The sequence below is a fragment of the Lathamus discolor genome, chromosome 6 (genome assembly GCF_037157495.1).
Source record: "Lathamus discolor isolate bLatDis1 chromosome 6, bLatDis1.hap1, whole genome shotgun sequence".
Classification (NCBI taxonomy): domain Eukaryota; kingdom Metazoa; phylum Chordata; class Aves; order Psittaciformes; family Psittacidae; genus Lathamus; species Lathamus discolor.
The window spans coordinates 76,421,463-76,446,470 of record NC_088889.1 but is presented as its reverse complement, the minus strand read 5'-3'; the positions used below and the strand labels follow the sequence as shown (position 1 = coordinate 76,446,470).

Genomic DNA, 25,008 nt, shown 5'->3' with positions numbered 1-25,008 from the left:
TAAGAGCCATGCATTTTTATATTCAGATAGCATTACAAAAACATTAGCCTAACTCAAAAAACAGAACAAATATTTAATATATAACCTATTCCACGCTACGAAACAAGAGACAGTGATAACTGAAAGGGATGATTTTTTTTCCAAGAGTTTACTAATTGATTGATCTGCATTTGGGAGAGGTGTTAGTTCCCTAAATGTATCTTTACATGTCAGAATATGACATATAAGTGTCATCTTATATGTGACTTCATGTAAGTCCCCTAAGTGACTTCATCCAGGACTTGCAGGACAGGGATTGTATGGAACAAAGCACTTGTCAGTGTTTTAAGACCCCAAACTGTTTCTAACGGGACCTATCTTGGAGGAAAGATACTCAGTTCAATGACAGTGCTTCACCTCTTGCAGAAGCAGCTGGAAATTGCATTTGGAGCACAGAATTATGGGGACTGGGAGCTAATTTCTACTGCAGTAGGAGTTAGAAAATGCCATTTGAGTGCAACAAACTGAGAGTACAAGGAAAAAAGATTTTGATATGCAAGTTTCTTTGTCATTGTCTCAAGAGGGATCTGAGCCATCACCCCCTTGTTCCCTCATACTGGCTGTCAAGAGACTCATGACACCATCTGTCTGGATCTGAAAGCCTGAGCTGGGAGCAGATGGTAGAGACACAGACTGCACAGGACAGCATAACACAGAGCTCAGGGAAATGCTTTCATTTCTGCTTTATCTGAAATGTTCTTGATGCATCGACTTGGCTTACCAACTGCAGTTATGAAAATCAGAATTGAGGTCTGATTTAAACACTTGCTCCTGAGAAGGATTACCTACACGCTGGCCATCTCAACAACCTGGAGCTATTTGCAGGTACTTTTCCTGGAAAGCATATTTCTGTTAGTTTCTGATCAAACTGGAAAAGAACAACTCCAACACATGACTGCTTAACTTTTTCATGGAAAAGGTCAGTCTTTATTGTATTGCTTTCACATCTGTACATAGGAACATGAGCTTAAACAATCTGCAAAGTATCTCGCGTTAGATAACGAATTCATCCAACATATAAAATTCACTCTCTGATCTATGTCAAAACTCACAATTTAAATAAAATATCTTACTAGCACAGTTCTTGCCGTAATGCTGCCCTGAACAGACCCTCCCTGCAGTCACTCCTGCTGATTGTCCCCTGAGAAAGCACTGTCTTTGAACTATACTGGCTGGTAGAGTTTCAGTGTGTGATTGTAACACTTGCTTAAGCAGTATGTAGAGTGTGTCTGGGTAACATGGTATTTATTCAAAAGTTTATCGACTCTGAGTAACATCTTGATTTTCTGTTATAATAGAACATAGCTTATATTATTTGTTCATACAGTCCATCCCAGAATTACCTATGAAGCCAAGTACGGTGCATGAATCACTGCGGTTACTGCACACTCAAGAGGCAATGACCATGGAGAAAAGTCACCATGACAAGGTCTGATGACAACTCTTCTTGTCCCTTTGTCCTTCTTTTCATCTTCACATTTCAGAGTATAATTTCTTTCCATGACTTGATCCATGCACCTGGTCATAACCCATTTCAGGTGTTTAATGAATCTGTTTAAAAGAAAACACATAAATGCAGAGTAACCCTCTATACTTAAAAATGAACAGAGAAGTCAGTGTGTAGGTTAGATACAGCATCGTGCTGTATCTAACTTTATTTAAAAAAAAACAACCTACCACAACAAAAACCTCCTGTGAACATGGATAATAATTCCGTGAGAATCACATTTCAGAGAAATCAAAGTAACAGTTTCTGTTCATGAGAGGGCACACTAGTCCTTACTGTAATTTTAACAGAGGCATGAAGATGTTAGCATGCAGGATATGAAAAGAAGCTGTCAAAACACAGGCCATCAAATCAATTATAAGGGCTGCTTTTAAGAGATTACAACCAGCTGTGACATACAGTGGGACAGCCTATTTCATACTAGGTTTGATAAATCAGGCCTATCAAAACTGATTTTTGAACTGGCTACATTTTCTCAGCCAGATACTGTTCATTAAGACTGTTGATATTATTTGTGTAACTGTGTTAGTTAAATATTGCCTATGTTTGATGCTGTCTGATTTTGGTCACTTTCTCTTCTTTAGAGTCACTTTGTTCAAAGCATTTTGGAGCCACTGGTAAGTAGTTACAGAGTTAAATAATGTGTAAATTCTTGGTCTTACTGACAAGAATTAATGTCTGCTATAATTGCTTTATCCCAGTTTACCTAATTTGCCTTGACTGGATGAAAGTATCTGGTGGCTATTAGGAGGTGACTTTTTTACTATCATCAGAGGTAAACACAAGGCCTGAGAAGCCTTCTTTAACTAGAACTAGAGCAGTGGACTACAAAAGTGCTGGCCACTAGTGACTGTACCCATTTGAATCACAGAATGATAGGATGGTTTGGGTTGGAAGATACCTCAAAGCTCATTAAGTTCCAGCCCCCTGCTACAGCCAGGGACAGCTTCCACTAAACCAGGTTGCCCCAAGCCCTGTCCAACCTGGCCTTGAACACTGCCAAGGATGGAGCAGCCACAGCTTCTCTGGGCACCCTGTGCCAGCGCCTCACCACCCTCACAGGGAAGGACTTCTTCCTAATGTCTAATCTAAATCTATCTTCCTCTACCCCTGGATTGGTATTGTGATCTTACAGATGAGTAATTAACGTAACATAGAATGGTGTGGCTCTGAGAAGGGATGGTTGCCTGAGGATGAATCTGTGCTGAAGAAGAGGTGAGGTAAAGAAGAGCAGGTCCCTAGGCTGCCTGCAGCTCAGGAGATCATCTGCACTGTGTGTCTTTGAAGGACAGCTCTTCCCTCCTTCCACTCTGTAGGTATGACAGGCCTCCTGCACAGTGTGGGAAGGCAGGGGACCCTGCATGGGAAGGGAGCTAATCTGGTTGTATAATGGAAGAGTTTGTGGTACAGCAGTAACAGACCTGCTAACAGATCTGTAGCTCTGTGAAAAGGCTCTCGCTGGGCTGATGGCACAATACAGCCCCCCCTCCTGTTCTTCTCCTGCTGTGCCTGGAGCAGTGGCTCAGCAGATCGTATGCCAGGGTGTCTAGCACAAGGGACCCTGAGGCAGGAGAGCTGCCACCATTTTGGGTGCAGAGGGTATAGCAGAGTCTACAAGAAGTCTGAATGAAGAATGAAATGTGATGGTCACGTTCTGCATGAGCATGAAGAGACTGAGGAATGCGGCATCGTGAACAAGAACATTACAGGCACCCACAAGCAAACAGGTTGACACAGTACTTGGGGAAAGCAGACTGAAAGAGTGACTCCTATGGATTGAAAGCAGACTTAAAGACTGGAGGTGGAGAATAAGGCTTGGGAGGAATGAAGTCGGTAGCAGCTGTACCAGGGACCAGCTTTTATTCAACATCACTATTAGTGACCCAGAGAAGTGAGTGAATGGAGAAATCTTCCTTCCAGACTGCAGAAAATAGGCTCTTTCAGGTATTCAGATGCCGTACTGACAGCAAGGAACTCTGGAAGGATTTCATGAAATGCAGTGGGCAAAAGGTGGCAGGTTCGGGAAACATTTGCAAAAGGGCTGGGCAGCAATGTGCCCTCTAACATCCCCCATTCCACCATTGTGGTTCTGAGAAGTACAAAGAGAACAGGCTGCAGATTTTGGTCAGGATCATGTGCTCTCCTGGAGAGCATCCTCTGCTGCTGTCAGTGGCGGAACACAGCGCTGGCTGAGAGTGGTCTGACTCATCCTGACATTCTGTATGTTCTTGTGTGTCACTTACTGTAGATGCTAGGCCAGAAACAAGAAGCACTTTTGTGTTCAGTGAGGTATTTCTGTCAAGTGTCTACCAGCTACAGCACTCTGCTAACAGTAATCATGTGCTCAAAATCCTGTCTTTCACACTAAGAACAAGAGAAGGGGAAACAGCAGCTGAACAGGTTACACATTTGGTGTTTATCAGATTGCTTTCCAAGTTGATTTAAAAACTCTGATCTACAGCAGGCAGTTAAGGGGAATTGTTACTATTCTGCATTGTAAATCTAATTTTAGGCTGGCTTAAAAATAGCATTGCAAAATGTAGTGGGCCTCCAAATTAAAGTATAAAGCTTTCTAATTGAAGTTTCAAATGCTGCTGTAGGGCTGCTAGTCTAAGATTGTAATTTGTAGTGGCAGATATTAAATGGGGTGTGAATGATACAATTGACCAGGATATTCAATTTTGCCTTTCTAGTCAGCTGATTAAAAGTCTTCAAGTTTCATGTAAGTCTGTTTTTTAACAGAATTTAAAAAAACACTGGGAAATGAAAAGGTAGCAAGTATTTTTAAAATCTCCAAACTATGGTTTTCTAGTAGCCTAAAAGATTGCTGTATTTAATGGTAGGCTATCATAAGCCTAACTCCAGCATTAGAAGAAGAAACTCACTCATGGTATTATTGTTAATTGTCTGTGAAGTTACTGCTCTTCACAACTGAGGCTGGACCAAAGGAAACACTGTGGCTCTGTTTCACATCCTGACATTGTCTGCTTACAGTTTCCTGGCTTCCTGCTGGAGCTCACTGCATTCACTGCACTAGAGTTTGTACCTGCCACGGATCTCTCAGTGCACTTCATAATTTCCCATTATACTGTTATCTTTTATATATGGCTGCTATTAGTCTATACCCTTTTTATCACATATATTAGAAACATGTTTGTGTTCTCAGAGAGCATAATTCAAACTCTTTAGCTAATTTCTTCCCCCAGGTTTGTAGCCGAAGTACTAAAACTCAGCTGGGAAAAGACAGTTTGATAATTTTCTTGAAGAACTGGAAAAACTTGGCCACTTCTGTGTCCTATTTAATTCTCTGAGACAGTTGTATTCCATATAAACTAGAATCATTACAAGGGGTCAAATGCCAAGAGTTGGACTGGCCAAATACACAAAGCGTCTCTAGATGGCTCTTTTCTTCTTTTTAGGACTGCCAGTTACTAGCTGAGCTACAGCGTCATTCCTTCAGAGGAAACAAACATGAAGAATTAAATCAGATTCATTTCTTAATTCCTTTGGCAGCTTAAAACTGGTAACTGGCTATTGCCTCCTATTGAAGCAAGTTGATTTTAGTAAGCTTCATTTTTTGTAGGGAAGAACCACAGACTATTATTTTTTAATTATTCTTCTTTAAAATTACTTGTGGCTGCGGCTTTTAACACATGAAATACTCAGGCCTGAACTATTTCTATCCTAAATGGAATGTGTCTCTATATTCTATACCTCATTTCATGTTATTAACAACAGCTTTTGGAAAACTTAAAAAAAATCTGCCTCCGCTCTTTGCATTACATAAATGAATGCATTTGGTAGGAAATCCCTTAGGACTGCCCATGGCTGTGGTTAATGAGTCTGTATAGACAGTTTATTAGTTAACCATGATTTTGTCTTCTCTCCGTCTAAGATGGAATTCCAGTTAAGAAGAGTCAGAGTACAAAAGTCTCTTTAAAACAGAGCTATCAGGTGAGTTTGAGCACTTCTATTAACTTTAAGAATTCAAAACAGTTCTAAAACCCACAGCTACGGCTCTTAAGCCTGTTGTTACTCTAACTCACATAAACTAGCTGACTGACTCAAAGCCTGAAAGGGAAGAAGTCAGGAGGTGTATTCTGACGCGCCTATGTGTATCCTGACACTTCTAGTGGTAACATTCTTCTGATTTGTTCCTTCACATGGCACCTCCATTTTAGAGACGCGGATCAGAGGCATGAGTTAAGCTCACAGCAGCCATCAGTAGCACACACAGGAAGGAGTTCAGCATGCTTACTTCCCTCTCCACTAGGCTATGCTGTCTCTCATAAACACTGAGCCTACATTTCTGATTGGCACTATATTGATGAGCTAGTGAGTAAAGCTATGTCTTTGATTCAGGACTTAGGTGCTGGCATTCAGCAAAAGTTCTGAGACACAAGATTTTGAGTTCTAAATTCTGCTCACTGAAGATGTGTGGAGGATTGGCTTGTCGAAAAAGGTCAAAAGGTCACGCTCCCATCAACGAGCTGAAACAAGACATCTGTGTAGAACATGGTGCAAACCTCTCACACCAGATAATGAGGAAATGAAGGACACCGGCAAACAGCAACATACTATGACCAATCACAGCCAAGGCCACTAAGTGATAAGTGCATGAGAAGGAGGATGGTGGGGGGGTGCACGGTGTAGCTGCAAAAATGTAGAAGCTATAAACCAATGATCTTGTAACATGTAGAAGCTATGAGCCAATAATCTCTCTGTAACCAAACTATAAACATGCAAGCAAGGTATATAAGTATCCATCTGCTTAGCAATAAACGAGACTTGTCGGTCATCATCTGATGAGCTCGTCTCCCGGCGATTCCCACAAATGGTGACCCCGACGTGATCCCTCGAACACCACGGTGGGACGACGTAAGTTGTGCTCGGGTCCTGATCGCAGCCACAGGACGGTCAAAGCGCCAAGATCTCGGGATTTTAAGCGCCGGACCCTGGGTGACCGTATAGACGAGCCCGGCCGATACGCGCCGCCGAAACCTGAAGGGGCTGCAACAAGCGCGCTAAAGGTATGGAAAAGCAAGCGGCGTATGATTTATTTACTGCCTTCTTACAAAAGCGGCAGGTTAAAGGGATCGACCTGCAGAAAGAGCTGCAGGGACTGTTAGCTTATGGACAGTCTAAGGGATGTTTTGTTAACCCTCACACTGTCCATAAATTAGCAGAAAGGCGAAAATTTGGAGATAAGATTTGGCAAGCTATATATAATACCCTGTTAAAACAAAAGGCTGGGAAGACAGCAGGGATCGGGAAAGCTCCGAAGAACGCAGCCACAGAAGGCAGTGACACTGTGAAACATTTGTTGGTCATTTGGAGAACTATTTTAGAGATGTTAAAGTCAAAGTTAGGTAAATTATGGTGGGTGGTACATAATGAACTTTTACAATATCAGGCAGAAAAGAAAGCTGCCGAGCAGGCACTCACGGCTCAGGCAAAAAACAGAAGTTATGAAATTGACTGGCCTTCCTCCATTCCAATGCCATCTGCTTTTTCACAAGTAATGTTGCCATCTCCACAAAATGCAGATGACACCGGAGCAAGCCCCTCAGTTTCGGAACCAGCAGCTCCCCCCACCACTACGACTCTAAAACCAGAAAAGCCCTCTGTTAACCCTCTTTCAAGCAATGAGCCTATCCCTGGGGCAGAAAGTGACCTAGTGGAGGCCATAGCTAAAGAAAGAAGGGAGGCTTGGGCAGCGGTGGCTAAGGACAGCCTTGAAAAGGGGGACGATGAGGTGGCAACCTCGTTGGCATGCCCGGTGACTTTTCAGCAACACCAGGGTGGTTTGATGGCAACTGTTACCCCTTTAGATTGGAAACTGTTATCACAATTACGAGCGATGGCCAGTCAATTTGGAGTCACCAGTGAGCCGGTAAAGCAGATGTTAGATTATATCTGGACTGCTCATATCTTGCTACCATCCGATTGCAAGAGTATTGCTAAGCTTATATTCTCACAACATCAGCAGTTGCTTTTTAACGCTCATTGGCAAAATGATCTGGCTCATGGATTCGTAGCTATACAAAGACAACCTGGGGATCCCCTTTACGGGGTAACCCTGGATGAGTTAATGGGTACAGGACTGTTTTTTAGAACCGAGGCACAAGCTTTATTAGGACCTGATAAGTGTAGAGCAGCTATGAATTTAGTACGGCAAGCTATTAACCAAGTTAAGGACCCAGGAGGTGTGCCTTCATATATGGCTATCAAGCAAGGACGAGACGAATCATTTGGGTCCTTTATAGACAGAGCTGCTGCAGCTATTGAAAAAGCAGGCGTCCCAGACTACATGAAGGGAGCCTTGTTAAAACAATGTGCTTTACAAAACTGCAACCCCATTACCCGAAATGTTATTCTTACTTTGGGAGCTAATTGGACTATAGAGGAAGCATTAGAAAGAATGGCCTCACAACCAACAGGACCACAAGCTATGGTAGTAGATGCCATAAAACAGCTAGCTGAGGGAATTCAGGAACAAGCTAAGGCTTCACAGACTCAGGTGTTAGCCGCTCTTGCACCCCTTCAAGCGTTGGCCGCACTTGGCCAGCGCAACCGCGGCCCTCTACGCTGTTATCGATGTGGAGGAATGGGACATCTCCGCCGAGAATGCACTGTCTCAGGAGTGTGGTGTCAGAAATGACGAAACAACTCACATAACACCTCTATGTGTCGGCGAGGTTCGGGAAACTGCAACAGGAGCGCGTACACCAACGGCCGCGTGCAGAAACAAGTTGCCGCTGCAGCTCAGATGACTCCACCCCCTTGCAACCCGCAACCAGCGGAAGCCTCGGCTTGGACCTGGCAACCTCTGTAGAAATAACACTTGTAACTTCACAACCTCAAAAGATCCCTACAGAAATTAAGCAAACGGAACCCAGTGTCCCCCCGCCACCCCTGGCCACCCCTGAGCCTCTGCCAGTTGCCGTCGCAGCTGCAAAGTCTGGAGACAGAGATGAAGACACTCTTTTTGACCCAGACCCTATTGACCCCAAGAAATAGCCTGTGCGTGCTCATCAGGCTGCTGTTGCTGCTCCTGAAGTTCTGACGCCTGTTAATTCTGATGCTGACCTGGATGATCCTTTTGACATGGAGCCAGAAAAGAAGCCTAATTTATATCCCCCAGATCCTCATGATAAATGGACAGCTGTAAAGGGAGAAGCGAGATGGGTGGGGGATGCAGATGTATTGTGTGCTTTCCCTGTGATGTATGTGCTGGATCAAGACCTGCAGTGGAAAGGTCTCTCGTATGCCCTTATCAGGGGTATCGGGAGGACTGTGACGGACCGTGGACTTGGGGTCCCATATACAACTCATTTGATACAGTCTGTCTGTGATACTCATGTACTAGAAGTTAGCAAATATGTCTATGATTCTATTGATGCTTGGAAACCTTTATAGATATTGCTGGCCACTTCTTCTGACATAGACTGGCCACCTGTGTCAGAATGAGTGTGCATTTTGATCAGTATAAAAGCCCTAGCCTCATGCGATGTGAGGGAGGCAGAGCCTCTGCGGGGACGCTCGCTAGGGCTGAGCCTGCCACCTCACACTGGGATGATGCTTGTTGGAGCTGGTTTCCTGATAGTCTTCACAGAGTCCTTATGCCACGTTCTGTACGTGGAACTGTGTAGTGTGAGTAATGATTGTCTGGATCTTGTCTGGATTTTGTCTGGTTTTTTTGATTTTGTGTTTCAAACATTGTAGTTGTGTGAAATGTGCTTGTGGGATCCCATATGCATACGTATGCGTGTGTGTGTGTGTGATGAGAGCAGATGGTGTGCTATGTATTTTCTTTGTTATCGTGTTCATGTAAAAGTTTTTAACAGGTAGTGGTTTAACATTTCAGGCAAGAAAGGGTTAACGCAAAAGTGTGGTTGCTGACAGGTATTTATGGCTGCTGCTGAAGCAGGCAGGCAGCTGTGGCTGCTGCCGAGCAGGCTGCTGTTTGTAGCCGTGCGAAGCAGAGTGAACAACTTTTGAAAAAAAAAAAAAAAAAAAAAAGGTGGGGGGAGAGAAGAAAAGAAAGTAAAGTTGCAGAGCACAGGCAGACAAATGCGAATCCAAGTGATAGACTGGAAATCTATTCAGAGAGAGGCTCTGTCAAACAATGATTTTGATTGTTGCAGGAAAAGATTCTCGCCTTTCCTGTTAAGTACCAGATTAACGCTCAAGGTCAGGCAGTAAATGCTGAAATGTCTCCCTTAAACTGAAATTGCTATCTCAGTTAAGGCAAACTGTTTCTTCTACAGGCATTCAGTTTGAACCCACTAGGCAGATGTCGTCATATATTTGGGGAACGGATTTGCTGTTATATTAAAAGTATTGTGAAATTAATCCTCACCCCTTCACAGTTGTTGTTATGGAACATGTATTGGCAGAAAACCTGTCAAGAGGCAGTTGCAGTTCAGCGAGGCCAGGGAGATCCCCTGATTGGGGTGCAATTACAACACCTTATGGGAATTGGACAGTTCTCCACTAAGGAGGCTCAAGTCCAGCTAGGTCCAGAATTGTTAAAAGAATCTATGAAACTAGCCTTGCTACTGGGGAGATCATCATCTGCGTTGAAAGGACTATTCATTGTTCCAGGTGTCATCGATGCTGATTACATGGGTGAAATTACGTTAAATTATTTATGCATCTTTGGTGATGAACAAACTCCAGCAGTTATTAAGCACTTTGTATAAACAGAAGATAAAGCCTTCTTTTAAGGCGTACTATCGAGATCCTAATACAGATTTGTGGCAGGGACCGGCAGAAGTAATATATCTGGGCCGTGGTTACGCCCGTGTTTCTGCTCCTGCAGGACCCTTGTGGGTACCATCCAAGTGACTAAGACCGGCTGTTGCAGAAGCTCCAGTGACGGCGTCTTCGAGCTAGTGTATGGACCCTGACTCACAGGCCCGGGAGGAGCGTTGCTTGCGCCAAGCGCTACAGCCACTAATAGAAGAACTTAACTCCTTAATCAACACAGAGCTTTCGTTGAGCACGGTTGCCCTCCTAGATCCAGTCCATGGCCACAGGCATATAGTGGTACTACTGAGATTGATGATACAACAAGTGCTTCGATAACTCTGTAGTTTTTGTCATCAGTGTGACCCTACAGTAGAATTGTATTGTGGTGGTTGTCAGTCTATAAGGCATCTTTGCCAGAGTCAGCTGAAACAAAGACCTTTTGTATAGTCTGTCAAATTATCTTTTATGCAACCCGCTTATAGCGCTTCAGAAATATTTAGCTGATTTTAGAAGTACAGATTTTGAATTACTCGAGTTATTTGAAAATCGAGGTTCACTTCATAGAGATGCATATACGTTTGCTTTACAAGCTGCTTTGCCATTATAGGTCTCATAGGGGGTTTGTTACTTTGTTATGCTTTGCAATGTTGTTCTGCTTGTTTACAACGACTCCTGACTCAGTCCTTATTCCTTTATAAAGAAAAAGGGGGAATTGTGGAGGATTGGCTTGTCGAAAAAGGTCAAAAGGTCACGCTCCCATCAACGAGCTGAAACAAGACATCTGTGTAGAACATGGTGCAAACCTCTCACACCAGATAATGAGGAAATGAAGGACACCGGCAAACAGCAACATACTATGACCAATCACAGCCAAGGCCACTAAGTGATAAGTGCATGAGAAGGAGGATGGTGGGGGGGTGCACGGTGTAGCTGCAAAAATGTAGAAGCTATAAACCAATGATCTTGTAACATGTAGAAGCTATGAGCCAATAATCTCTCTGTAACCAAACTATAAACATGCAAGCAAGGTATATAAGTATCCATCTGCTTAGCAATAAACGAGACTTGTCGGTCATCATCTGATGAGCTCGTCTCCCGGCGATTCCCACAAAGATGTTTATCATAAATCACATTGATGAAAAATATAGATAATGCTTGTACTGTAAGATTAAATAAATCCAGTATTTCATATTCAGTCTTCATTACTGATTACTTTTGCTCATTTTCTTTCTGATTAGAATAGTTTGTGATGAGTCACATCTGATTTTAATAAAGTTCAAGGAGAACAGTTGGATCACCTTATTCCAGGGGGCTTAAAATGTAATAGGGAGCCTGGCACACTCACACTAAAACAGTAGATGACATGAGCAAGCTCAGTTCTGCTCAGTTTACACAGATGGGTCTCTCCATCTGAATAGGACAGGAAGCTTCTTTCATCTGCTTAGTTGTCTACCTTCAATCTCTGCCACCACTTATGGCCAGAAACTTGGACGTAATTTTGCTTCTGTTGAGTTCTGTCAGCTCAAGAGAGGGGTTTGCTGCAAGAGAAAACATGGTCCATGTGCTCTCTTATTTTTACATCTCAATTAGCCTATCCACATTTGCTGAATTGCCTCTTGGGATTTCCCCCCTTTGTCTTCCTCTCATGCTGCCACTCACCTCCTGGGTGCAAGGCATCACTGCAAGGAGTACACTGCAAGGTTTCAGCTAAGGCTAATCGCAGCTTTTTAGTTTTTCTCAGTAATCACTGGTGAGTCACATGAAGAACACTCCTCTTATATTTAACACAAAGCATATGCCTATGGATTTCTCATCTCTGTTGGTTAGATTCTCATCTGAGACCCATTCTTCCTGTGACTTCTTGTGAATGCTCAGCACATCTGGGTCCAAGTGAAGAGGTCAGGTGGGCAGCCTGTGCTGAGACTCAGAACAGTACAGAACTTAGTACAGAACTTAGGGCATTGCAGGCTAGGCACGACAGGGGTTTAAATCTTCTCTTTCAGCACCTGCCTTCTGCTCCCAAAGCAGAAAACACAGCTCCAAATTAGGGTGCTCTTCTGCCTGCCTTCCTAGGATATTGGTGAGGAGGAATGGCATGGAACAGTAAAGAAACCTGTAACCAGGATATTAACACAAATTCCTTTCCATGGTGACATGTTGAGTCTTTGCCTGGTAGCTATATAATTATGCAGTTTGTGGCCTGGCTGCTGCATACACAAATATCATTAAATATATAAACAGACAAAGCACAGTAATAGTGCATTTTTTTGCTCCCTAATAACTGATCTAGCTTTAGGCATTTGTGGTTTGATTCTCAGTGGCAACCACCACTAACATGACCACTTCCAAATTAAATGATCAGTGCTGGAGCTGGGACGCGTGCAATGCTCCATTACCTCAAGGTGGATATAAACCAGAACTCCTGAACTTTTTAAACACCTCTGCATTTTGATTTCTCCATGTGGAGGTGATATGGTTTTATAGTTAGAATATCAAGAAGTCTGCAGAGCTGCTTATCCCATTGAGGGAAAAAATTAAGAAACCTATTTATACTGAACAGAACTGAGTTCAAACTCTATGCTCTGTTAAACCATGTGTTCATGTAGTAGGAAAATTATGTCTGTTTTTCTCCTTGGGTCTTCCTGAAAACTAGATGCAACTCATCATGACAAATCCTAGTCAGCAAAAAAAGATTAAAATAAATGTTAATGCCTGCATTAGAATGGTGTTGGAGTAATTAAGGCTTGGAGAAAGGGATTTTTTGCATCAAAGATTTTGCTTAAATTCCATTAATTTTTATTAATTTCTTCCCTGGAATATAGAGTATTTGTTATGCTCCATGTGCTTTAGACCAAACTTTGTTCAGCAGTTTGTGCAATTAATGCTACTCCAATACCAAAAATTTCCACATTTCGCTCTGACCAAAATCAGCTACAGTTGCTTTATATGGAATCTGAATAGAAATACTTAGGAGGTAGTTTTAATCCGTATGAAGGGCAGGGAAAGTTTGTTTCTTGGGGTTTGGTATTGGGTTTCTGGTTTTGTTTTTTAATTAGAAGTCTGATTAAAATAGTTTGATAGTTATATGGTATTTGTATAGTATATTCACCAAGGTTATGTTTGCAACCTTGCAACAGGATTTCCTATTTCCATAATTTCAAATAGAAAATAAACACGTATCCTGATCCATTTTTCAAACTTACAGGCAATATTTTGCTAGAAATTCTACTGGCAGATTTGCTAACACATTTTAATTTAAACTGTGAGTGTTTTCATGAACATACATTTGGCACAGAAAGTCCTAGCTAGAAACAGCGATTTTCTTCCCAACTGCATTTCAATGTTTAAAAATGTTAAATCCTTACAACATTTCCAGAGTTTTAGAATCACTCAAAACTACAATAAATTGATGAAGCAAACCCTCCTGCTAGGCTTACCATGAGAAGAACAGGGAGCTGGGTAGGTTTCTTATTATCCAAGAAAGAGGTTTTAAAGGGCACCTGATTGAGATGTCTTTCTGTCTCGATTATGGGCTCTGAATTTTAATGAACATTAGCCTGGATGTTCAGTTACGTTCCGAGCTGCTGTCAAGAGTGGAGGAGCAAAGTTCATTACCAGCTGTAAAGATAACACCGAGCACAACAGCTGCAGTGGCCCACAACTGCTAATATCAGGCCTTAGAGAAAGACATTCCCTCGACATGCCGCAGAGGACACCGAGCGGGCACTGCACGGTGGCGCGGTGGCGGGAGGGTGGCGGAAGCGCAGGGGGCACCCCGACCCCTGCCCTCAGAGCGCCAATCCCGGCCCCAGCCCGCAGAGCTCCAGCCAAGCCCCGGCCTCGGCTCCCGGCCTCGGCTCCCGGCCCCGGCCCGCAGAGCTCACTCACGTTGGCGGCTGCGGCGGTGCGTGTCCCGGCGCAGGGCCCGCTCCCTGCCCTTGTCCTCCGCCGTCCCGGGAAGGGCTGTCCCCAGCTCCGATGGCGGGCCGGGGGGCCGAGCCCCTCACTGCCCGGGACGAGATCGAGTAAATGACTTACTTCCCCGGCGAGCCTTCGGCGTGCCCGCGGCCCTGCCCGGCGGCAGTGGGTCCCGGCCCCGCGCCTCTGCGGTGAGGGGAAGTGGAACTGTAAGGGAAGATGCTGCAGAAGGAGCCGAGCCGCAGCGAGGGTATCCCGGGGCTGCGGCGGTTCCCTAGCTGCGGCCATGCCGGGACACCCAGCCCCAGTCCCGGGCCGGACGGCGTCACCCCGCAGTCAGTCGCTTCGGAGCGCCCCGAGGCGTCACTCCAAGTACCCATCAAAGACATCCAGCTCGCTGTCCGTCTCGTAGAGCACTGAACCAGGGTCAGAGAGCACCCCAAGATCCACCAGAGCCTGGTCCATATCCTCGGGCAGGAAGACGATGCCTACATTGAGAACAATGTACTCCATCAGGAAGGCATAGTACAGGATCAGCACGTTGACAAAGAATAAGCCCACGTAAAACATATAGGGCAGCACCAGCAGCGCATGGAAGGCCCAGGACTCTAGCGAATCCAGACGTGCCGAGACCGCGGAGGGCATGCAGCCGCGCGGGGTTCCGGCACGGGCACCGACCTGCCCGGCCGGCCCGGGGAAGGAGCGGGGAGCGCAGGATCGCACTCCGCAGCCCCAATGACAGAGAAGGGCAAAACCCCAGGGCCGGAGCTGGATCCGGAGCCGGGGAAGAGGCGAACCCCGCTGAGGCAGCACAGCCGCAGAGCGCCCGGTCGGTCTCCTCCTTTCCCGGAGGAAGAGGAGCCCCCGCAGCCGGGTGGCCAGCGCGGCTTCAGCGCCGCTGCCGCAGCCCCGCCGCTGGTAGGAGGCTCCGCAGGGGCATCTCCAGCGCGGCTGCTGCAGTCCCGCCGCGGCTCTCCTCCTCCGCCCGCCCGCCCGCCCGCAAACTTTGCGGAAGGGGCCCGCAGGCGCGCTCCCGCTGAGCATCTGCTGCCCTCAGTGAGGCGCCAGCCCCGGCCTGCGCTGCAGGACCCCCTCCTGCCCGCCCCTCCCCTCACCTCCCACCGCTACCGCCTGACCGCTCACCCGCGCCGCATCCCTCCTCAGCGCAGCCGGCCCGCGGCAGGGCTGACGGCCTCTATGGAAGCGCCGCCTCAGCCGGGTCCCGCGCCGCCTGCCCGGTCTGGGGTGTTGGGGAGTTGGAAGGTCTGGGGTGGTCTGGGGAGTTGGAAGCGTCGTGCGATACCCGACCCCCGCACCCGCCGCAGCCGGAAAGTGGAGGCAGATTTGGGGTGTTTCTGTGCCTCTGGAAGCCGTTCTCTGTCCCGGGGGCCTCGGTGGGGGCGTTTCTTTGCTGATCAAGGCTTTACTCGTATCTACGTGCTGCTAAGGCAGGGTTAAACCTGATGGCTATCTTGACAGTGGCTGACAAACTTCTCAGCTGCACTAGGTCTAGTTTATTTATCCAGTTGAAGTAATAATTCTAAGGGCAGACCAAGACGGTCATAAATGGTCTCTTCGTCCCGCTTCCATTAGGTTTGTTTTGAAGCTGGTTCAAAAGTATGCGAGCATTACTGGAAGAACTTCGGCGAAAGCAGCGCCAGCAGCCGCTTCTCGTCGTGCCCCGCAGCTGCCACGGCAGCATGGGCCGCGACACCGCTGCCAGCAGGGTCCCGAAGGCGTTCGGCGAACGCTGGGGGCCACGTTCCCCTCAGGTCACCGCGCCTGTGGTACACAAAGGCGCGCTGAAACGCTGTTGTGTTGTTCGGACTAAACGCGGCCTGCGGTACACGGCAGCGCGTCCGACACCCCACAGCTTGACGGGGCCAGGCCACCGCTGCCGCGAGGGGGGCAGAGAAGCTCCTCTCCTACACGGCACCCGAGAAGGCCCCGCTCCACCCCGTCACGTGGTTCACCCTGAGGGGACCCGCGGCGGCGCTGCGGTAATCCCGACAGGAAAGCAGGAAGCGCTGCGCTTCCCGGGGACCTGCCCGTTTCCTTGCAGCTGGGTGCCGCGCCCCGGCGGACGCCCTCCCGCAGTCCGCGTGTCCCTGACAGCGGGTGCCTGCGGGAACCGCTGGCCCCGCCAAGCGAGGGAAGACGCGGCTGTGGCACAGCTCACGCCACTTCCCGCCCGGGTGACAAGCAGCCGCCACGCCGCAATGCCTGCTGGGACCTGCAGTCCGCGCGGCGCTGCCGGGTCTCGCAGCCTCCCAGCGTGCCCCTCCGGCGCATGCGCCTTGGTGCTGGTGTCTGCCGGTGTTCGCTGTGGATCAGGCTTCTTCCTCATGTCGGTCTGCTCGGGCGTCGCTTGGTCTTTGCCCGTCCTTTTCCCCGGGGCCATGAAGCACTAGAGCCCTGTGGGCGCAGTAATCCTTCGCTGCCAGCATGTTCGGCCGCTCCCGCAGCTGGGTGGGCGGCGGGCACGGGAAGGCCGCCCGCAGTATCCACTCCTTGGATCACCTCAAGTAAGCGTGAGGCCGACGCAGGCTTGGGGCAGCTGTGAGGGGAGGGGGAGCCTGGAGGCGCGTGACCGCTGTGGTGGCGAGCCGGGGCCGGGCGGCCGGCTGCGGCTCTGAGGGACTCGGAGGGTACGGGGTGGCGGAGTTGCTCGGGGCAGGACTTTACCTCACAGAGGGCTTCGGAGCAGGGCTGGGGGAGAAGGGGCGCGGAAGTCGGCGCTAGCGCTCCCGGCGCTGTTCACCTGAACCGGTTCAGCTGAACAGCCCCAAGAGCAAGCTCTGAGCGGTGCGGGTTGGTGTTTTTATCACCTGCCTCGTCGTCCCAGAATGTCCTCAGGGCAGACGCAGCTCCCTGACGCCATACTACGCTCAGGGCTGCGGTACATGTGTGTTTGATTTTTTTTTTTTTTTTTATTTTTTTTTTAATCATGTCACAGACTCATTCAGCGGAGTAGACTGTGAGAGGTGATAAATACAGGAAATAGCACATTCCTCATGAGGGAGAATTTTGTTTCCTGGTAGTGGCAAAGATAGGGAAGCAAGGGGCCTGATCCCATCCTGTACAGTACAGACCTTCTGAAGGGTGTGTACATTTTAATAGTCAGCAGTGATTCATGGTAGCCAGGTTGGTGGTTTTGCAGGTCCAGGGACCTGCCCTGGTTGGAGGGCTCAGGAGCTGGCAAAGAAGTACAGCTTTTGAGCTGGAGGATCGTAACGTTCGTCTCTGGAGGCTGACAGCCTTGTGTTACTGCTGTCTGCAGAGTGAGGAATAGTGCTTTTCTCTAGTTCTGCCACAGGGGAGTTGGAAGGGTGGCAAGGGATAAAACATTCCATGTTCAATTTCAAGCATTCTGCTATTGTGAGAAAAATAGGATTTCCTGTTATAGCTTCTTTTTGTACTGAAAAAGAAAAGGAGGTCACTGAGAGAGGAAGCGTTTCCAGATTAAATCAATGTGGATACATAGCTCATTGAGAAATAAGTGGCTGGTAGTTTACAAGTTTTGAATCTTGCAATTACTTTATGAAGGTGATTTATAGATTCTGGTACTTGTCTTCAGCTAGAAAAATGTTTAAAACCTTCCAGACTAATTGAAATGCATTAATTTTTACCAAGGACTGGGAAATCGAGTCCATAAATACAAAACTGATGAGGCAGTAGCACTGCAGAAAGTCATTTTGGCAGGTCAGACTAGTACATCAACATGATCTGGCATTGCCGGAAAAAGGGAAAAAGTCATGTTTGGATATAAACGTAGGAATGTTCTATTTAACATACAAGGGTATGTTAAATACTGGGTACTACTCATTGCTTATGGAGTTTTAGGTCTATATGGTTTTGATGTTACCCTTGAAAGTAGAGCAAGAATGCTGATGCATGATGAAATCTGAAGCAACTGAGTAAGTTTAGAAAAAGTAGGCAGGTGAGGGGGAAACTTTCGGATGTTGGAATCTTTCAGGCAAGAAAAATGTGATCATATGTTCTCTTGGGTTCCCAAAGGGTCAAAAAAAGGGATACTCTGATTTGCAGTTAAAGGGACTTAGGCTATAAGTGTTGTTGCTTGTGGTTGACTTCTTGTTTCAGAATGAAGTATATCGTTCTCTGCTAAAATGTTAGCTTTCATTTGTTTGACTTTTTTGCATGTGATTTCTTGAATCATAAATTCTAAAACAGTAGTAAGTAAAGGACAGCCGAGACCTTTGATCTGTTTAGACTGTGTATTTTAAGTGTTTCTTTATCTGTGCTGTATTAATTTCAGTTTGCAGCTACGTGTCAACAGCAAAGGTAGCTGCCTACTGGTAAAGTGAAATTTAGGGCTTTTCTAAGGTAGCAGTCAAAGTGCGTAAAGCAACAGAAAGAAAAATAGCGAAGGACCTTTGTTCTGGGATCATGAAATGAAGTTTGTGAGCTTTCTGCATTCTCATCTCAAACCACCACGTTGTGTTCCATGTGAATGAGTTGAGTAGAATGCACCAACCTTGCTATTGCAGGTTAGCTTAGCCTATAAAAGTGTATTAGGCTATGTTGCAAGAGTGAAATTAGCCCAGTCTATCCTTACAGGAATACTTCCTTCTGCAAATAAGCAGTAGAATGGATTGGCTGGAAGAAAATCATGAGGCCGCAGTAAGTGTTTTGATACAGTCTCTTTGTCTAGTCAAAAGTTACAGTATAATCTAGCTTTCTAATAGTTGCTGAATTGCAATCTAGAGAGGCTGTAAAACAGTACTATGCACTGTCAATAACAATAAATGGAGAAAGTCTAAATATTCTCAAAACAATGTTAAAATGTTGTGAAAATGGTGTGAAATTACTTTTTTATCTTTACATTAGGTTGTGTCTGAAACCAGGCTGAAATATACTTCTTAAAGTTGGCATCCAGCAGTTTAAAATGAAACCCTGTTTTCCCTGCCTCTATGTAGTTCTCTGCTCTGTTTATTTTATGTTTCCGGTTCTAAAAGCAAATACATCAAGGCTGGTCTACCTTTGCACGTAGGCTGGGAGTTCTCCTGTAGGTCAGGTTTTCTTACAATTCTCTGCAGCCGCTGACTGTGATAGTCACTGTACTCTGATTCCACAGCTCCTCATCTTCGGAGCACCTATGGTTAAAATACCAGAAAGTCTTTCATATTGCCCAGTTGAGGGTAGTCTAACCTTAGCAGATGCATGGTGAGGATTTATTGAAAGCATAATGGTATCTTAATTCCCCTTCTGTCTACAAACTTTGACTTTGCATTGGGACAGACGAAGAGGATTGATGTCAGTTCCTGCATATATAAGTGGTGATATCTGAAACATTTCTGAGGAGTTCATCTGATAATACCTCTGGTGTTCCTGCTAAAGTGAAAGGCTTTGGAGTTTAGGATTATTGTTTCTAGATGCATTCCCCCCCCCCCCCCTTGTCTCAGAAGTATTTTACATAGCCCTGTTGTTATGTTCAAGTATGCTTCCCATTATTGCTGCTACACTTGGTGTTTTAATTCCATACTGATTGCACAAGAGGTTTTATAGCATTAGAGATGGATGCTGAACATTTCTCATGACTTGGTCAGATGCAGTGTCCATAAACATGTATGGTTGAAGACCTGCTTCACAACTGATTCATTTCCTGCAGTACTGTCCATGCTATAAATTGAATTTCTTCTATAAGAGCAATATGTGATTGCATAGTTACAAGCAGCATGAAGAAGCAAGCATGTTATGTTTAAGTCTGGGCATTCTGACTGTTCTCTGTTCTAGTGCTTTTTTTTTAAGTAATAAACAGAAAACTCATTAATACTCACTTTCTATATTCATGAGTTATGTTATCCTTTTGAACATGGTTTCTTATCATAAAATGTTCAGAATTTTGTTTGTCTTGTTAAGTTACTGCAAAATCTCCCACAGATTTTGGTGATATCAGGTGCTTTGATGCTTCCTTTATGCTGATTTTTTGATGGGTTTTTGTTTGTTTGAACCAGGTTTTGAGATACAGAGAGAGGACAAAAGCCTCCTTTTTGAGCGTTTACCATTTTGGAGCACAAACTTGACCCTTTTATAATAAGCATTTAGGCATAGGCTTTAAGGATTTATGTAAATACAAAAATCTTGTTTCTGTCTGATACTTTATATTCTCAGATGTGGTATGTCGCATGTCTACTGAGAGGGGCAAGCGTGTGCATGGTTTCTCATGTATTTTCAACTAAGTAGACAAAGGAATAGCTTGAAAGTGAAATCCAAGTGCAGCAGATCAAAGAACTTTGCAGTAATATTGATATTAAGTAAATTAATTTGGAGTTAATATGTTCCTGACTATTAAATGTTTCTTGCTTTTTGCATCTCAGATGTCCTATGTTCCATAGATTCCTGAGGTGAAGTAATAGCACATAATTCTTTCCACTGCTTCCATTCTCAGTTCTGCTGTTGGAGTAAACTTTATTCCCATGTTTGCATAGTGTAATTTATTAATGAGAAATACATGTTCACAGATGCAAGAATTTTTATATTACTTCAAATAAATAAGCTAAAATAATTGAAGTAGTATAGTACTAATTACGTTAACTATCAGGAAAAATACTACACAGATTACTGTGGAATGAACATTTGTGATTTAATTGCCTTCTGTCTTCAGCTGTTCACTCTTCCATTAACTGATGCATGCTCAGAGCAGTGACTTAGCTTTTGCTCTATTTTTTGGTTCACTGTCCTGACAATGCATACAGAGCCATAATGGGAAGCTTTTGCAGGCCTTGTGTGGTGTTTGATTTTTTCAGAAAGCCCTGGGAATTCTCACGTATGCTAACACTTCAGTTCTCATAGGTGCTAGCACTTCAGTTCTCACATCTCCACAGTGAGCCATCACACCATCAATCTCCATAGAAGGAATCTTGAATTGTGATCCTCAGATTAAAGAAGATTTGCAGGTGCTCTTTGACTTGCTATTTAATGACTTCTGTTACGTACAGCACGTGATCGGGCAGTTATGACTGTAGGATATAGCTACAAATCAACTTTTCCTAGAATGGTTTCAAGCTTCACAGTTTGTGTTCTGGATTTGGAAAATGAGTATTGATTTATGAGGGGAAAAACCAGCATGAAGAGGGAGAGAAAACTTTACTGGAAATAGAAAGTATGAAAAGACAGTACTTTTCCCTCTCCTGCAATCTCTTACATTTTTCTTCCTCTTTCTTCTGCTGTGTGGTAGGTCAACTTTAATACGATGTAGGCTTTATCACACTGCTGATTCTTGGGGGGAGGAAGGAAGAATGTGGTATATCGAGTTTATTAACATGAAGTTCTGAGGTTTGTTTACCTTTTAGTATCCTTGTACAGTAAAATCGGTGTTTATGATTAAGCAGTACCAACATCAGCAAGCATATGGCATATTACTATCACAGCAACATAAACTTCTCTGAAATAGCCTCTGCTTCCTGCATTCCACATGAAGATGGCCTATGTCATGCAACCAGTCCTGTGAAGCTTTGGCCAACTGAGTGGCAGCTCAGTTGTTGAAGATTCCCCAAACCAAATTTTGCAAATGTAAACTAAACTGAAAATATGATAAAAAAAAAAGCAACAACACAACCTTAATTCAAGCATGAAAAAGGTTCTGAAACTGGGTAATACCTTGTTTTATCTTTGTAAGTCTGATAAGTAATTAGAACAGCCTGATACACTTGTTCAGTTAAATGACATTTTAGTCTCCAACTGCATGTTTGCCCTGTGCAGTGGGTTCACTTTCCTAATGTACATAAGATTGATGGGAATACTGTTTTTTTTTTTTTTTTTTTGAAATGTGATTTCAAGTCTGGTTTTGACCTGAATTTCTAAAACTTAGCCTTAAATGAGATACCCCAGCATTTTGTGTCAGAAATGCACACTGTTTCCTGGAACCTTACAGTAGCTTGGCAAGATTGATGTTTTTATCTTTTACATAGTGGCTGCTTGAGGTCTTTGGGTCTGGTGCTTAAGAATTGGCTTCTTGAACTTCTAAACTCCTGCGTCTTACTAATAAGATTCCTAGAATTTCAGCCTGAATCATAGAACAAACTTTCATGGAATCCAAAACAATAATAATAGGCTGCCCCACAGTCAGGGCACTCAGGCTGTTTTCCTAGAAATAGATCCTGGGAGTTTTATTAGCTCCAGTTTTCATGGAAAGGTTGATAGTATGGAAAAATCTCTCTTCCTTCCCAAGCACTTGTGAGTTTATTGCCCAGATAGTCCTGAGCACTCAGGATTATCCACAGATTTTGCCCAGATTGCAGTATAGCAATATATGATCTGTGTTTAGTAAGCTAAACTCTTGCAGTTCTAATTTAATGCAGTTTCTCAACATGAAATTATTTTTAATAATGACTTTCATAACTGTGCACCTTTCTTTCATCTGTCCTTTTTGTTTATTACTCTGTAAATAAATAAAAAAAAAAGGCACCAAACAGAGGGAGAAAGCAGTGGTGATTCTTGTGCTTTTATTAGCATCCCCTCTTTTGTTTTTAGGACAAAAAGAAATAATCTTTGTAACATTTTATTTTGAAGGAAAAAAATAAATGTGCTTTGTTGAGTGAAATGAGACTTACAAGCCTTTCCAATTTTATTTGGCTTCGTGTCTGCTGTGTAAATCAGACATACGCTTTTGTAAACTTCACTGGGCAGCCTTAAACTTTGAGACGGTAAAGCTGGAGTCTGCCGTCTTTCCCATCAGTAGCGCCTTGCTTGAACTTTTCCGAGATGAATAGCCTTTGACAGTCCTGATTATTGATCATAGAGTTGACATGAGTCAATCTGTAAAGTGTCTCTGCAGACAAGAGTAGGGATCTAACTTTTCTAGTGAGATCTGCATGTGTTTCTTTACACAATTGCACTTTTCACACTGGCTAGTTATGGATGTTTTGTTTGGCACATACTCTGTTTAACAATTACTTTTCTCTCTGCATCAATAGTAAAAGGAATTTTAGGACTTTTAAGTTGTACAATGATGAGGCATAGTATGTGTGTGTCTATATTAAATTACAGTGACTGAGGATAAATGTGGTGCATGTGAAAATGACAGAGATAGCCACATTGATACTTATGATTATTTTCTTCTTTTAGATACATGTATCATGTTTTGACTAAAAATACAACAGTAACAGATCACAACCGCAACCTGCTGGTAGAGACTATTCGTTCTATAACAGAGATCCTTATATGGGGGGATCAAAATGACAGCTCAGTATTTGAGTAAGTATTCCAAAGAATTTTGACTCTGGTTTGTTTTTGAGAAGTGATGAAAGTTGCATAGAGATCTAGTTCAAAAGGCTAACTCTTCCAAGACTGTACTTCATGAACGTAGGTACAAAGCTATGTCCTGTAATAGACAGGTAGGTGGGATCGTATTCTTGTCATACAAAGCAACAGAGAATTTACTACTTTTAATAAAAAAGCATTCAAAGCCCCTTTCATGTGCTGCTTTTGTTTGACTCTGAAATCTTCAATATAAACACAAAATCAGGCCTGTTTTAGGGCCCAGATTTTCTCAGTGCGTCTATTAATATCATATGACTTCAATTCATTCAATTTATATAAGATACTATAAATAGATATCTTATTCTAGCTATGATATTTAGAGTTTTTGTTCAGATCTTAATTCTCATACAATAGCATGATAGAAAAACTTCAAAACAAACATTCACAGTTGCAAATCTGACTTTATTAATACCCATTGCTTGGCTGTTTGCTTGAAGACGCTTGCTGTTTGATCAAGGCAATTTGTGATTAAGTAGAGCTAAGGTGTTTGTGTTTTTAATTACTTATTTAAGGAGTGGTTAGTTTCAACATGATTGGGTTCAGAAAACTAACTCTGATTATTCATGCCTATACTGTAACTCCGTCACATTCCTTACTGTTTTCTCTGCTTGGGGGAATTTTAGTAATAAGGAGGTTTTTCTGCAATTAAGGTAAAAAAACCCAACATAGATATGTGTTTGTGATGTCGTAGTAGGAAAGAGTCCGCACTGTTCTTTTTAAATTGAATGCATTTCTGGTTTAAAACACTGCAAGTATTCACTTCTGCTTGAATTGTACAATAACCCATGAAATGCTTGCTTCTGGTGTGGGGAAAAATAATTAAAGTGGACCTTTCTACAGTGTTGAAGGCAAAAAGTGTATTAGCTTAAAAGGGGCAAGTGAACAAGATGTAACCTTCATTTAGAAGCTCCCCCCTTCAAAATGATGATTACGAGGTGGGGAAGCTGCCTGATAAATTGCATATACTAAAAATAAAGAAGTCCCTGATTTCTTGACATTCCTTTTCTGCATAATGCGAGTGTTGAAGTGACCTTGTTAGTATTTAAGGTTATTGGAAGATACTCTTCTGTTGTACAGATAAAACTTTGCAAAATAATCCTTTATGAATGTAAAACATGCTGTTTGTTAAACTTGCCTAGTATCGTCCCTGATCTTAGTAAAATTATACTCTCATTAAAGACAATAAGTAACTTCATGACACCTCTATTTTATTTCAGCTTTTTCTTGGAGAAGAATATGTTTGTTTTCTTCTTGAACATCTTGCGTCAGAAGTCTGGTCGTTATGTGTGTGTACAGCTTCTGCAGACTCTGAACATCCTTTTTGAGAACATCAGTCATGAAACATCACTGTGTAAGGGCATGCTTATAAACTGTTCAGGATTAAATGATCAAGATGTGATTAAATTCCCTTTCACTTAATGAAATTTAGTCCTAGTGCACCTTCACAGAAGAACCTTATGTACTCTTGAAAATCCTTGTAATTGAACACTGAAAATACAGTGTAATTT

The 25,008-nt window shown here is 43.9% G+C and overlaps 3 protein-coding genes across 33 annotated transcripts in view; 2 read left to right on the top strand and 1 right to left on the bottom strand.

The window, feature by feature from the left end:
- CIITA (class II major histocompatibility complex transactivator) overlaps window positions 1–11,491 on the top strand; it is a 41,519-nt gene extending 30,028 nt beyond the window's left edge. Inside the window, exons 19-21 of the transcript XR_010613625.1 lie at window positions 1,367–1,468; window positions 2,131–2,163; window positions 11,001–11,491. The gene's annotated coding sequence lies outside the window, so the exon portion shown is untranslated. The remainder of the gene's footprint in view (window positions 1–1,366; window positions 1,469–2,130; window positions 2,164–11,000) is intronic.
- On the bottom strand, window positions 939–15,263 carry DEXI (Dexi homolog). Of its 11 annotated transcripts, none has more exons than XM_065683862.1 (4): window positions 13,738–15,263; window positions 11,960–12,413; window positions 11,646–11,838; window positions 939–1,590 (listed from the first exon to the last, which is right to left on the bottom strand). In XM_065683862.1, exon 1 carries the CDS (start codon window positions 15,260–15,262, stop codon window positions 14,582–14,584), a length of 681 nt encoding a protein of 226 aa, XP_065539934.1. In that variant the 5' UTR covers window position 15,263; the 3' UTR covers window positions 939–1,590; window positions 11,646–11,838; window positions 11,960–12,413; window positions 13,738–14,581. The 11 variants fall into 11 exon arrangements, with proteins under 11 accessions (XP_065539934.1, XP_065539935.1, XP_065539938.1 ...); XM_065683863.1 differs by having other exon boundaries at window positions 11,960–12,223; XM_065683866.1 differs by having other exon boundaries at window positions 11,960–13,884; window positions 14,189–15,263.
- Window positions 15,264–16,523: 1,260 nt separating this feature from the next.
- CLEC16A (C-type lectin domain containing 16A) overlaps window positions 16,524–25,008 on the top strand; it is a 188,536-nt gene continuing 180,051 nt past the window's right edge. For 19 of the 21 annotated variants that reach the window (XR_010613641.1, XR_010613639.1, XR_010613635.1 and 16 more), the window contains exons 1-3: window positions 16,524–16,743; window positions 23,306–23,434; window positions 24,718–24,851. Coding sequence is in view for 12 of the 21 variants with exons in the window: in XM_065683844.1 (XP_065539916.1) it covers window positions 16,664–16,743; window positions 23,306–23,434; window positions 24,718–24,851 (343 nt within the window). In the remaining 9 variants the exon portion in view is untranslated. Of the gene's footprint in view, window positions 16,744–18,796; window positions 18,860–23,305; window positions 23,435–24,717; window positions 24,852–25,008 lie in introns of all 21 variants that reach the window. The other 2 variants (XM_065683846.1, XM_065683850.1) reach the window with 2 other exon arrangements.